The sequence below is a fragment of the Monopterus albus genome, unplaced genomic scaffold, assembly GCF_001952655.1.
Source record: "Monopterus albus unplaced genomic scaffold, M_albus_1.0 scaffold268.1, whole genome shotgun sequence".
Classification (NCBI taxonomy): Eukaryota; Metazoa; Chordata; class Actinopteri; order Synbranchiformes; family Synbranchidae; genus Monopterus; species Monopterus albus.
In genome coordinates, this window is record NW_018128148.1 from 56,192 (window position 1) to 71,038 (window position 14,847).

Sequence of the window (14,847 nt, forward strand, 5' to 3'; positions counted from 1 at the left end):
TGCACCAAGGTACCACCACTTTAACCAGTCACACCCCAGTTTACTGTGGACCAAAGCTGGGACTGTCAGAATACAAGTTTTGATGTGATAGTTGCTGATTTAAATGTCACAGTGAGAAGTGGTGAATAATAACTCAACAGGTGCATTTTGATTTCAACTGTTTATGACTCAGGCCAACATAAATTTCAAGGTTTGTTCTGGATCTTGTATTTTTGAACCAGTGACCTGTTTCATTTTACAGCCAACATGGTCTAACATTTGTGTCTGATGGGCTCATGTGAGGCTCTGTTGCAGTCACACAACATGTCACAGGGTTTCCACAGGTTCTTGAAAAGAGTGCGAGCTCTGCTTCTCTGTTTTGTGTCTGAGGCGCAGTCACACACACAGCCGAGCAGAGACGACATCATATTTTACCACGACAATAACACTTGATATGTGCAGCACAATCCAACAGTAATGGAGAGAGTAGTCAATCAAACAGCTGTTCAACAAGCCAAACACAACACCACACTTGCAGAAATATGACGTCTTCACTCTTCCTGTGGTCAAAAGACCAAGCAGCTGCTCTGCAGCAGAGCATGAATGTTTCCGCAGAGAGGACGGGATGGAGTCACAGACAGCAGCTAGTTTACAGCCAGAGCTGCGCCTCCTTACGGTAAACATTTAAACTGCAGGCTGACGTTATGGCTCCTAAACGTTCACGTTCTGGCTGGGGTCATGAAGCATGTTGTGTAGGAGGCTACGGATGGTCAGCCAGTTACAGGTTATATTTGTTCTCAGAGTAAATTTTAAGTTAATTTGTAAAGACTCCTGTTGTAGTATACAGTATTTAATCACAGTCAGAAAGTAAATCTCGTGAACATAAAAACTGTTTCTAAACTGCACTTTTATGGTCATTTGTAACTTTTATAGTAGAAACACTGCATTATTATTAAGTACTTGTATTGACCAGTACTCAAATGTTTCATCCAGAAAGAAGTGAGACTAACTGTAACTGCTGTTGTTTTTCAGCATAAAGCAGCTCAGACTCCAACAAAGTCCAGTCCAGACAGTGAGGTGAGATGTCATATATATTTACTAAATATCTATGGGTGTGTGTCCAGGCAGTGTTGAGTTACTGTGTTTTGTTGCTGGTTGAACGTGTGACAAAGTGCTCAGGTACGGTGTCAGGGTGGTGTCTGAGTTTAGGTTGTTTCTCATGTTTTATGTTCAGGTCCCAAAAAACAGAGGGGTCTGAAATGTATTGAATTTTATTTTTAAATAATATTTATTTTTGCTCCACTTCCTTATTGTATCGACCACGCCCCTCCATACCTGTACACCATGACATCACGTCTGTGTCTTTGTTAGTGTGTGTCCGTGATGAGCGCATACAGATTCAACAGCCGCCTTGCTCCACTGCAGGAGAAGTTGAAAAAAGGTTCAGCTTTATGTAAATCTCCTCTGATGCAATGTGAGCAACGGCCAGGTGAGAGCCAGTTGGACTGTCCCCAGTTGCTACAGAAACTGAAACACAGAGTTGTTCACTATTCGAACACAAGAAGGGACTTTAAACAAGATGGAGGAAAAGCTGATCAGCAGAGTGTCTGTTACAAGTTCTCTGTGATTTTCTCCTGAGTTATGGCAACATAAAAAAGAAGAATGGTAACCCCAAGTAGTTTATAAATGACTGACGAACCACAGAAACGAGACTAGTGCACACAATGCTTTAATTAAAGATCTATATTGTAAAAGAATATGAATTATTAAAATTGTTTAAATGGAAAAAAAGACCAGATGGAAATAAATACACTTATTGGCAATATAAATGTAGTAACATAAATCAGTAAAGAGAATTAATAATGGCTTTGACATATCCCAATTTGCAGACCGGATAAAGTTTACGTTCAAAAATAAGAACAGTCTCAGCTGCTCTCCAGACTATTCCAGAGGCTCGGACCTGAGGATCCTGCTTCCTATATGTGTGAGGCCTGTAGGCTGCTGCAAGAGCCGTAGGATATTTTTATTTTATCCCATTCGTGTGTGCAGGGAGCCAACAGGAAGTCAGCCAGCTCAGCCCCAGTGAGCACGTTCTGTGGACCTAAAAACATAGTTTTTAGTTTTTGTTATGGCCAGAATCAGGAAGCATGGAGGGTTTTTTGGAGCATGTGACTTGGACAATGATCCAGACTTGATGAATAACTTGAATCTGTGTGTGTGAACACAGTCTTATTATGTGTTTGTCTGTCTTTGATGTGTTCAGAACGTTTACCCCTTCAGACGCTCCACCCACACAGATGACTCCGCCTTATTCATGGTAAGGCTTGACCCCACCCCCCCAAATCTATTAACTGACCTGCAAAATAAATCATCTTCATCTGTCTAGTGCAAAGAGACAGGAATCACTTGGATCAATAATAATACACCCAGCATCTGCCTGATCTCTTCTTCCCGGTGTGTCCTGATTTTACCCATTTAGTGTGGTTTCTCCCCGGTTTTCCACTCTACGACCTCCTCTCTTCTTCCACAACCAAAAGACCAAGGGCAGAGAACAGCAGCGTCATTTGCAGCTTCTTATCAGACATGTTCTCAGTTAGAAGCAGCTGTAAACAGCAGCTGTGTTGAATGAGAGGTGCTTTGTTTATTTCCACAGTCTAGCACTTCTTTCCCTTTCTGAATGAATGCAGATACCGCCACCTGAGGGTTAGGGGGACTTTTTTTCTCTCATGTAGGCACAGAAGGCATGTGCTAGTCAGCTTTTGGCTGTAGTCTTTGTGTGCTGTGTTCAAGTGGCACTTTTTAACCCAACTGGCCCAAAGTTGACATGAGGCGACGCAACAGTTAGCCTATGTCGCTGCTGGTCCTTTCACGTTTGCTCATAATGACCTACAGGAAACTGAATGGTTCTCTTCCTGTGGCCTTATCATGGTAAAAGCTGCTGTGTTTGACTTATCACATTCACAAGTATGGGCTGGATAACCCGAAATCATAACGTCTATGGCTGCAGCTGTCGCCAGCAAGGAGGCGTAATAACTCTGGTTTAAACTGAAATACCAGGACCTCTTGTTGTTTTATTAGTGACTTGGCTTGCTTTAGCAGTGGGTGCACACAGATATCCATCGTATTTCTATGCGTCTGTGCTGGAGTCCATCCGCCTCCTCCTTGTGAATGCGATATGTCAGGAAAGCTTTGAGGGAATTTCCTCAAGTGTCCACTTGGACTCAAAGATGAACTGACTAGATTTTGGTGGTCAGAGGTCAAGCTCTGTGACCTCATGTCTGTCCCAGTCCTGTGAATTTAAATGGGTGGTGGAAGCATACAACCACAAAGCGGTAATTCTAGTTCAGGGGTGCTCAATACGTCGATCGCAAAGTGTTGGTAGATCGCGTGGCGTTCAAAGATAATTTAGATGTGCCCGCCGTAAAACACGTGCCAAATGTTAACATGGTCAGTGTGACGATTCGCTGTGGCAGCCCCTAACAGGAAAAGCAGAAAGTGACAATCATTCATATAAAGCCTATCATCCATTTGCTAATTGATTGACATGCAGGGCAACCAGTCTGAGATCTTGTCTTTTCTGACACATGTGTGTGTGCGCGCGTGTGCGCATGTAGTATTTTTAGTGTAGGTCGATCGTTTTGACTTGGTCGTTTGAAAAGTAGCTTGCAAGGTGAAAAAGTGTGGGCACCCCTGGTCTAGTTCATGTTTGTGTTGTACCATACAGACTCAGAGGGTGGTGGAGTACAGGAACAGACAGAAACCGATCTGAAACATCTGATCCATGTTTGGAACAAACTCAGTTCAGTTTCTCTTTTTTGTTTAAGTATAAACCTCCATATCCTTATTTCTGCCAGTCTCCATTTCTGTCTGTTTCTTTCTCCCTGCTGTCTGTCAGCCTGTGACTGGAGTGTCTGTAGACAGTGGCCCTCATGCCTCTGATAGCCCCCTTTTTGCTACAGGTACTGCAACCTGCATACTGCTGCTGTCTGTTTAAATGTTTAGCGGGCTAACAGGGGAACAAACCTGCAGTGTTTCACTTTGATTTGGGTTTAGCTTCAGAAGCCTTTGAAAGGATCAGTCTGGTATCATTCTGTATTTTTTATATCATCATTAAATCCATTTTTCACACTCAAACCCTCAGTGTCTTAGTCTGACTATCAACACTTTCCGAGTCCTTGAACATCCTCAAACCCACATTTAACATCATAAATATCCCAGACCTTCCTAAAGCTCCACAGAAACAGAATCATCTCAAAATGGCCATAAAGTAGAAGTTTGGTGCTGATCCAAATTGTGTTTGTATGTCTTTCTGTACTTCCTGCCTTCCTGTGTCTCAGCTCCAACTCTAATGGTTCCTGTTGAAGACATAAATCTTTAGAAACATCTCACTAATGGCTGTCTTTAAAAAGGTTCAGTAATTTCCTAAACCATCATAATTTCAGGGAAACAGCCTGAGGGACTTCCTGTCTGTCAGGTGTGTGCAGGTGTGTAACTGTGCTATGTTGTGTTTCAGCAGGGAGAGGACAGGGCAGCTCTTTCTCCTACAGGTAAAGAAAGCAAACAACATGACACTGATATTTGGCTTCTGTCATTTTTACACATGGATTTTGACAGATTTTGGTATTTCTTCCAGCCAATCAGTCACCTTCATACCCAAGCTCAGGGAGCATGTCTTCCTGTCGTGCAGCAGGTCTGAGACCTGAGGGCTTCCTGTTTCGCCTCGGCCAGAAAGAAGAGAAGAGGAAAGGCGAGAGAGTGCCACCAGTCAGAGGTATTACAGTATGTTCATAACCCACCGATAATAGTCTGACCCTTGCCTCTGAGCAGGGCCCCAGGTCTCAGGTGGTAACCTTTACCAGCCAGCCGTTTGGCCAGTTTGACTCCCGCTGTTGTGTCCTGCAGGTGACACTGCTAATGCTCCTCAGAAACAGGAGGAGGCTCCTGTTGCTGCTCCTCTGGTTGGAGAAGACGCTGAGTTGGTGGAGCAGCTCCGAAAGGTTTGTTCTTCTTCCTGCTACACCTGGACACACCTGTTCTACCTGCAGTCTCAGTCATCACTTTTTATAAATGGCTTCAAAACGTTATGTGCAGCGTGAGAAGCTAGTGGAATCGTCTGAACGGAGCAGAGATCAGTGACTGTGTCTTCCCTCAGACACTGCACAAGTTGACTGCTGTTCTTAGGGTTTGGAGCTGTTTGCTGAAAAAACACAGGCCTCACGTTTCCTGAGGAAGAAACATGTCACCCAGTTGTTTACAGTCGCAGTAGGTTATTCTAATAAATTAGTAAATTTTAACTTGAAGTCCAAACTCCTGAAGACGGGAGGCGCAGTCAGTGTGCAGTTAGAACACTGACGTCCTTGCTGACAGGTTACGCTGCTCTGAACGATGTGTAGCTGTTGGCTAATAGCGCAACCTTGGTCTGCTAGCTGGTTATTTTGTTTCCTTAAAGCATGTCACAGCTCAATAAAGCGGTGTAATCCCAGTGCTAGGATGAAAATGAGAACAGCTTTGAGTCTGGTTCCAAATCTCTGCCATCAGGCTCTCACCCAGCTGTCGTTGCATAGGGTAGATCTTTCCCCAGCTGTGGGTTGTGGCCTCGCTGGCCTCCTCCAGTCCCTGTGTCACACAGCGGGGTGGGCTGAGTGACAGCACTCAATTTACATTGACAGACCTGGCCCAGGGATTTGTCTCTGTATGTGTGAACACCAGTTAGTCTGGATGGGATTTGTGCCAAAAAAAACCCCATACAAAATCACTGTTTGCATCCTTTAAGGGCAGAGTCACTCACACTGTCAATGTTTTCATTGCTTCACTCGCTGCCTGCAGCTATGGATTCTTGTGAATATGTATAAATTAATGTTAACACACACTAATGTACCATCTGTGTCCAGAACATTGAGGCACGTCTCAAAGTCTCACTGCCCAGTGACCTGGGAGCAGCTCTGACGGACGGGGTGGTGCTATGTCACCTGGCCAATCACGTAAGACCACGGTCCGTCCCCAGCATCCACGTCCCCTCTCCTGCAGTGGTGAGTTCAGCTCTGATTTTAGGGGTCATACATCTCTGCTGCTGCTGTCAGGTTCCTCATAACAGTAACCATGTCCTGACTGGTCCTCTCGTCATGTCCTTCAGCCTAAACTCACAATGGCCAAATGTCGAAGAAATGTCGAAAACTTCCTGGAGGCGTGTCGCAGGATCGGAGTCCCACAGGTAACACGCAGTGCAGTGACAGACTGAAAAGGCTTTCTGTGGTGTGAAATGAATGAATGAGTCAAATCCAAGTGTCTTTGTACTGTGTTCACTGTCATCACATTGAGTCTAAGAAGGTATAAAATGCACTTTTAGGTAGGACTTAAAACCTCTGATTTCCCTGTAACCTTATAATTAAAGTCGTAAAATAATTTTGCAAATGCTTTCTATTAGGATTGCGTGATAAATCGATTTGTGAATGTGATTTAGATCCCTGTGCGATCTCAGTCTCACATGACAGAGTCTACCATGTTGGCACACACCTTGCATCAAACCAAGCGCTCCCTTTTCCTCACTAAGATGCGTCAACCAACAGCAGAAATGGGTTACATCACATGATGAGCTGTAGACAGGAAGAGAAGACTGATTCAAAAACGAATCCAACATGTCCACAAAATATTCTGTTCCATCCTGCAACTATTATCAAACACTGCCCTTCCTGCCCTGTACATCTGGTGCTGAACAGCGGTTGAGGCGGGAAAAAAAATATAATGACACAGGGATCTAAAAATTGCTCACAAATCGATTTGTTGTGCAGCCCTGCTTCCTGACGCTGGCACACAGAGACACATAAAGATAAAACATTTACCGGAGCATAACAAAGGTCTGTGTGGGTCTCAGGAACTAGAATGAGTCTGTGGCATCAACAGATCCTGGTTTTATTTGGAGTAGCATCTGAGGTGCCTCACCACCTTCAGATAAAAAGATAATATATATTACATTATGTATGGGCTGATACCTATCTGTTACTTAAACACAAATCTGCAAGTGTGATGATGTCTGGACATTTTCAGTTGGTCTGAATGAATGAATGGCTGTGTCTTAATAACCTGCAGACTAAGCTGAGGAAGAAAATACAAGGGATAGACTCTGATGTCACAGTTTCATCAAATTCACAATAAAGCAGACAGGTTTTTGTCTCTATCGTCCTTTTTGTTAAACTGTATTTTTAGAATTTTGTACTGTATTAAGTCGTGACAGTGCAGAGAGAGTATGAAAAATGAGGCAGAGTGCAACAGAGGTCCTTCAGGTTTGACATGGGCTGTTTGGCTAAAGACTTTTGGTCTGCATGCTTATGTCCGCATGGACCTGGGAAACGGACAAAAATTATGTCACTCGACCATAGTAGACGTGCAGACACAGAAACCATGAACTGGCCTCCCAAAAACAACCTCCACATTTAAGTTTTTAAATCTTCAAACAATTTTCACAAATTGATTTACATGTATGCGGCTACACTTCAAGTTCCTGATCTGTAAATCGCACCTTCTCACTGTAAATCTGAGGTGTATTGGCTGTGACATTAATGTCTGATCCTTGTCTTTTTGTCCTGTGTACTGAAACCGTTACACTTCTCTTAAACTAACAGCTTTCTTTCTTCTCTTTCATCTTCCCAACTTTCATTAATCCTTCTGTATTCTGTCCATCTCACTCCTTTGTCCTCTCATTTGTTATCTGTCACCATGTCTGTCCACACTCAAACACTTCCAGGACAGTCTTTGTTCAGTGGGGGAGGTCTTGGAGGGGACAGGAGACAGGGTTTATGGGACAGTGGGTGCGTTGCTGTCTATGGCTCCACCTCTGATCAGCCCCTCCCCTCGGGTCCAGTTGGCTGGTTTCGCCCTGTTCTACCTCTCCGTCATGTCGGTGCTGTGCGCCATCTACGTACACCTGGCACCGCACGTCTGAACCCACTCTGAGCACAAAACCTCAAACCAGATACCACCGTGACAAGATAAAGATAAGATGATATTAGGGACCCACGTCCACTGGGATGTGACCAGAAAATATCCAAACAAATCTCAGTACATCAGTAAAGAAATCACATTAACAGCGCAAATGTTAAAGCAATAGTTAAGATAGCTTAGCACAAAAATGGAAACGCTGGCTCTGCATGTCATCCAAACATTTCATGCCACATCCAGGACAGGATTCTGATAGCCCAGCCTAGCAGTAATAGCCTGGACATCTTTTTTTTGTAACCACTTCCTCCTGCTCCTCCTGGAGGATCCAAATGTTTTCCCAGCCTTGATGGAATATACTGTATAATTCCTCCTGAATGTTCTGGGTCTTTCATGGAACATCTCCAGAATGAGGTGCCCAGGAAAATCCTCATCAGATGCCTAAATCACTTCAACTTACTCCGTTTAATGCAAAGGAGTAAGTTGAGTTCCTGCCAGATGTTCAGATTATTTCCCAGACATCCTGCCAGGGACACCACAGTCATGACCATGGATGGTTGGAACATAAACACATCCCTCAGTTATCTGGACTTGTGTAGACCTTAGGTACAATTGCAGCAGGCTAAGCATGTCCTCTAGCTTCTTGTGGGGGGTGCCAAAGACCAGGTGGTATATGTAATCACTCCAGTGTGTTCTATGTCTATCCTTGGGCCTTGTACCTGCAGGAGTTACCTGCAACACCTCCACAGTAAGGCTGCCAGGATTACCAGATGCTAAACCAGTTCAGCTCACTTGGTGGACTGCATTTCCCAGTGGATGTCAGTCTGTCTCTAAGGCTGAGTTGAAACAAGCTTGTAAAGAAAACTTATTCTGGTTGCTTGTTTCAGTCATTCCCCCAGGCTTATGATCATATTGTGGGTCATGGGGTCTCCAGTTGAACCTGACAACAAACACCTAACAGCATTTCTGAAGCTTGCTGATTTACTTGGTGTGTATCTCCTCTTCAGACCTCAGCTGCCCTCTGAATTGTGCCTGGCATTTCCCATTTGATCCGGTTTTTTTCCCAGCAGGTCTGGAGTTGTGCTCAGTGGTGGCCATTTCCCAGGTTGGGCCAATTTTGAAGGTGGGATTAAAAATGGGTACATCATCACCTTCTCCCACAGTCACAAACATCTGGGTACTGACCCACATTGCAGCATAGCTACCGGGATAAGGCTACAGAATTTCTTGCCTTTCAGAATCAAATTATTGTTGTGACTTGGCTGAGAAACATAGATCCTCACTAATGACATAGACAGGTAAGATGGGCCTTTTGTTGTCAAGTTTTGTACTATTTTTCCCGTACAGACTAAAATATTTAAACTCTTAGTTCTGGGTGTTCCAGTAAAAAAAATGCTTTCACTCAGCTATAGAAACTTATTTTCTCTATCCATGTTCACAGCATGTTGCCACAACTAGGCCCTGAGAGTTGTGGTCTGATGGTATTTAGTCAGATTTTAATCCTCTTATTGATTCCAAATCCTTTAAACGTCCTTATTGAGTCTAATGGTGTTTTAAGGTTTTAATGTTTGTAATTTTGTATTGATGATTTATAAATCAATCCATTGGAGCCTTCCCTTCTAAAATCCTTGCTGTTTAATATGCAGGTTTGGACTTGAAGCTTCATGGTCTCAATGACTTTGGACTTGATAAAAGACTTCAAAGTCCATTGTGACTTAAACTCAGATGACTCATGACTTCCTTTGGACCTAAGCCTTTTAACGTGGATTGACTCATTGTCGCCCCCAAACCTTCTCACTCCATAATTTTCCAGAAAACAGCAATTTCATCAATCGGTCTGACAAAAGCCAATCAGATTGCAGAGTGTAAGTGTATTTGTTTGTGCAGACTGACAAATAATGACTTCTTCTGGACTCTGAGTGCAACACGTATGGCTTGGACTTGACCTGGTAATGGTTGGTTGTGACCTGGGACCCGTTTTATTACCTTGGCACTTAGTGTCGCCTTGTCTTTCTTTGTGATGTATTGACCTTGTTGGCATTGACTCAGGACTTTATAGCCAAAACAGTGACTTTGTCCTGCCTCTGCTAAACTTGCCATATGTCTGTTACATCCCTGAGGGTCTGAGATTTTCTTCAGCCACAGAGGATCATATAATCCCTCAGGTGAAGGCAAGACTTAACAATCTCCCAAAGGTTTACCCTGAAGCTACCTTCCTGTCTGTTGAAGCTCTGCCCCTGTGCCTTATGGCTTTTGTTTTACTGTGTGTACTGCTTGTAAACTGTTTGAAGCCTGCCCACACACCTGAGCCCAGCCTCTGAAGACCCATACTGTATGTCCCCTGGTTCACCATGAATCAGTGTTTTACACTCATGGTTTCCTCTTTGTGATACCAGTAATGTTTGAGCAACTCAGCTGATGTTTCATAAACAAAAGTAACTTCATCGTGAAGGAGTTATCCCTGTATTCAGAGAAGATTCCCTGAAATCTAAGTGTAGGAATTGGCAGGTCAGGAGCTAACAACCCCACATTCTGCTGCAGGATCTTAGCAAATCATAACCCAACCTGGATCCTTTTTTATTGGTTCTGCTTTTGTTTCCATTGTTCTCATCTCACAGTGGGAATATTTCTTGGAATTAAATTTGGTCACAACTCAGGACACTATATCTAAGCACAACCACATCCAACAGATCAGCTGGAAACACTTCACTGCTGCATCTGCGTGGAGCAAGATACTCTTTTTAAGCAGAAGACCAGTAGGGAACACTTGTTGAACAACACAACACATCCAGGCTTCATCACTGTTTCTGCTTGTTGACATGTATGTACACATTGAGAGTCGCTGTGCCAGTCAAATTCCTCGTGTGTCTGACACACCTGACCAATAAAGCTGATTCTGATTCTGGACAGGATGGAACTGGAGTCAAGAGGTTGGAGACCAAAATCGCTTGGTAGAATCAGAATCGGCTTTACTCGCAAGGTGTGTTGAACACACAAGGAATTTGACTTTGGTACAGTGGCTCTCGATGTGCATGTACAATGTTCTTCCCTAAGGCAATTGGAAAGCAAGATAAGGCTGAGAGAATAAGAAAAGAAAAGGAATGTGCATTAGGAGAATAAGAATAAAGTACTTATAAATATATTTGTTCATATATGCAGTTTGGCTGGAAGTTTCCACATCTATGTATACAAAGGTATATTTACAGGTATTTCACTGAGCGTTGTTGTCTTGTTATACAGCCATGGGTTAAGTGTTGAAGAAATTGTCCTTGTGTCTGGTTGTAGCGCCATCCAGAGGGGAGGAGTTCAAACAGTTTGTGTCTAGGGAGGAATCTTCTCTGCCTTCCTTTTGACCCATGAGGTATACAGGTCCTCCGTGGAGGGCAGGCTGGCACCAATGGTTCAAAGCGATGGATGAGCAGAGAACATACTCAATGATTCCTCTGACTTTGCTAGATGGATAGACGGGAGCAGCATCCAGGTCCCTCTTTTTTGTAGTTTGACCAGGGCCCCCACTCTCTTCCCTCACCCACGTTTCTCCAGCTCCCATAGAGGGCTGCTGCTCCTCTGACCAGAATGTCCACGCTGCTTTTTGCATTATCAAAAATCAGTGGAAAGGTGTTCAGAGTGAGTTGTCTGATGTTTAGTAGTTCTTCTCTGGTGAAGGTAATCTGGGATGGGTTGCAGAAGAGAAAAGGAAGAAAAACAACAGACATGTTAGAGAGCACATAATTGAGGCAGCCATATGTGGCACCACCTTGTTACCTCTAGCATGTTTATCTGAACCATTCCAGTTTGTAAAACACAGTGGAAACACAAGAAAAACCTTGCACCAAAGACTCAGAAGGTTCTCAAAGGTTTGGGTTCTGAGAAGAATCGGGTTACAGTGGTAATGGACTTATAGTTTCTACTTGGACATGGACTCTGATGTGGTGGTGTTGTTGTGTAAACCACTGAACAGCCATAATTCAGCCCTGGTTTTGGCTTCATCCTTGATGGAATGAATGTGTTTGTAAATGGAGCAAATAAGGAGTGAGGATTACAATGAAGTGTTTTTGTTTTGTTTTCGTTTGTTTTTTTTGACTGTGTGATTCCGCTGTCGCTGATGCTTTTTCCTCTGAGCTTATTTAATAAAGTTAACTAAAGAATTACAACTCTGCGGCTCTTTACCTCTTGACCTTGAAGGATTCTTTCAGTTATGGTAACGATTAGATTTGTAATTTGATCCATCAATAATGATAACAACGTAATCAGATGATCGGGCAGGGAGAGTCCTGACAGTCTAGTCCTAATGTTGTTAATGCGTCTTTAATCACTTGCAGCTTAAAGCATTCACCCAAAAGAGTTGTTTTAATTTAAATCTTGTCTTTTTTTTAAACAACACTGTCAAACTCAAACCAAAGTTCCCCCAAAACAGATGTTTTTAAATGTCATACTTGTGGCTTTTAATGCTTTTGTTTAATGTGTGAAATAAGAATAAAACTAAACTAACAAACCATTTTAGTTCACTGTACTTAAAAAGAACAGAATTTATATTTATATGACCTAAGACTTAGTGCTTGGACAAAAACGTCTTCAGTCAAGGTCTTCTTGCAGCACTAGGTTTTTCCTGGGCTTTCAGCTACACCTTGGTGTCTTCATCTATGGATCACAATAGCTCAGCTGTAATTACATAATCACACGATAAAGGTGTGGCTGCATATTTTGTCAGCTATCACTTTCTTTGCAGATGAAGACCATGAGATGTTGAAAGCTCTGAAAAAAGCTAAAATTGACCTTTTTCTCACTCCTGTTTCTCACCTTTTCTTTCCTTGATCAGTTCTCATTAATTTAAGTTTCTGTTCCTCCTTTAACCATTCTGTTGCCACGGTTACAGTTATTTTAGCCATTAATTTAATTTACCATCCATTGACCCTCTTTGTTGTTTTTTTTACCCCCACCTCTCTCTATGTGTGTGCCTTCTTTTGTGATGTCTCTGAAGACCCAGTTGTGTCTTCCTCTTCACATCCTGGAGGAGCGAGGACTCCCCCAGGTGGCCGGAACTGTCAGCGCTCTGCTCAACCTGGCCCCGCCTCGCCACACTGTCACGATGACGACATCATCATCGTCATCCACTACACCCGGACCCTCCATCGCCATGTAGACAATGCTAACATCAGCACTGGATGCACTCAGCCTTAGCTGGATTTATAGGGTGGAGGTGGAGCGTCAGAGGAAACAAGACCATTTTGGATGAAAGCCTCCAGAACAGCAGGTCGGCATCTGATGGAGACATGAACAGAGCTGAACATACATATTACTGACATGATCTCAGAACTATCAAGTGCTTAGAAACCTCTCAGAGAAATGAATCCGAGTGCCTCGTGTTTAACAGTGAGAAGGGGTTAGTGTGAGGATGGAGGAGGGTGGCTGTGGAGTGAAAATCGGAAGGTTAAAATATGTGCATACATGTTTAAAATTATGAACGGGAACAAAAATAATATAAATAGAATCAAAAGTCACTAAAGCAGATAAATAGAGATGGTTATTAACTTTGTCATACAGGTATTTTATCACAGTTTTACAGTGTGAGGATGGAAAACTAATCAATGACTAGATGTGTATATACTGGTAACACGATGGTAGGCCTGAGATTAAACTGGCAAAGCTAACTGCTAACTGGTCTCACCTACTTACTGAGGATGTTGGAGCTCATTTACCTTTTGTTTTTACATGCTGACAGGCTGAAATGCACTGCAGTCATGATCTGACATTTTTTACCTTTTATTTAACTTATGTATTTATGATTCTGCAAATGACAGTGAAATACACACAAGAGCATATTCAAGTGAAAACACTTATTTGCAAAATGTTAAAAACAAAAAACTTTAAAATTACACCATAAATGAACCGGAAATTAAACATCACCTGCAAATTAAACTAAACTCGGTCTGTCTCCATAAATAAACTGACATACAGGGTTTGCATGTTAGCTAATGCAACTCAATGCTAATTGCTAAGGAACACTAGCTTAGATGTAAAGTTGCTAAATTAAAAATAACACTAATGTAGCTCACTGCTAACAATAGCCAACGCTGACTGAGTTGAGTTGAAAGTGATGCAAACAGACCTTCAGATTAGGTTCTTGGTTAAAGCTAATGTAGCTCAGTGCTAACATTAGCTAACATGTTGTAATCAGAAGAATCTTCAGCTCTGTTTTTAGACTCCATCAGATCCAAACTTGAGCTGAATTTATTTTTAATACTCAAAAGTGACAGAATTTGCCTTTTCTCTGTTCTTGGTGGAGGTTTGGTCTGAATGATGAAGATGCAGAACCTCCAACCCCTGGAATCTGACTGATTTTTAGCATCTTCAGTTTGATGGATGGACATCGTCTTTGTACAGGACTGTTTTTATTTTCCACCCTGTCGTTAGTATTTCAGTTTTTATTCTTCTCCTACCTGCTTTTACATGTCTGTGTCCCCGATCCTCGATGGCTTTTTGGTTCAGGCTGAACAGACATTAGCAGCAGTCTTAGAGCATTTGACTATCTGACTGATCCTCCCTAGGTGATCAGGACCTTCATCACTGGTCAGCATCATTCACCTGCATCCTCACACATTCATTCAGTGAAATTAAAAAGGACATGGAAACTGATCTGAGCTGAGCTCCTTGGTGGTGATAGGACGCCATATGGCCAAAAGTATGTGGACAGCTTTATCCATTACACTCTAATAATAATAATAATGTTTGTTTTGTTTTTTTATCTGTAGAGCACTTTTCAAATCAAATGTTCCAAGGAGCTTCACAGTCCAGTAAAATTAAAGGATAAGACAGGTCATCTTCTATATATTAATGGTATTTCCAGCAGTCTCCATACAGAGACTAAAACCGACGTCGTACTCTTACCCTGTACTCGTGGTTAATGTCAGTCAGTGTGTTAGTCCTGGATCAGCT

The 14,847-nt window shown here is 42.7% G+C and overlaps 1 protein-coding gene across 1 annotated transcript in view; it reads left to right on the forward strand.

Moving 5' to 3' along the window:
• Positions 1-14,547, forward strand: part of lrch3 (leucine-rich repeats and calponin homology (CH) domain containing 3) — a 24,825-nt gene extending 10,278 nt beyond the window's left edge. Inside the window, exons 13-22 of the mRNA XM_020621844.1 lie at positions 10-64; positions 470-655; positions 1,012-1,056; positions 2,243-2,296; positions 4,493-4,526; positions 4,613-4,750; positions 4,882-4,976; positions 5,871-6,008; positions 6,113-6,190; positions 12,893-14,547. Of these exons, the coding sequence (XP_020477500.1) occupies positions 10-64; positions 470-655; positions 1,012-1,056; positions 2,243-2,296; positions 4,493-4,526; positions 4,613-4,750; positions 4,882-4,976; positions 5,871-6,008; positions 6,113-6,190; positions 12,893-13,054 (985 nt within the window). The 3' untranslated portion in view covers positions 13,055-14,547. The remainder of the gene's footprint in view (positions 1-9; positions 65-469; positions 656-1,011; positions 1,057-2,242; positions 2,297-4,492; positions 4,527-4,612; positions 4,751-4,881; positions 4,977-5,870; positions 6,009-6,112; positions 6,191-12,892) is intronic.
• Positions 14,548-14,847: the final 300 nt, after the last annotated feature.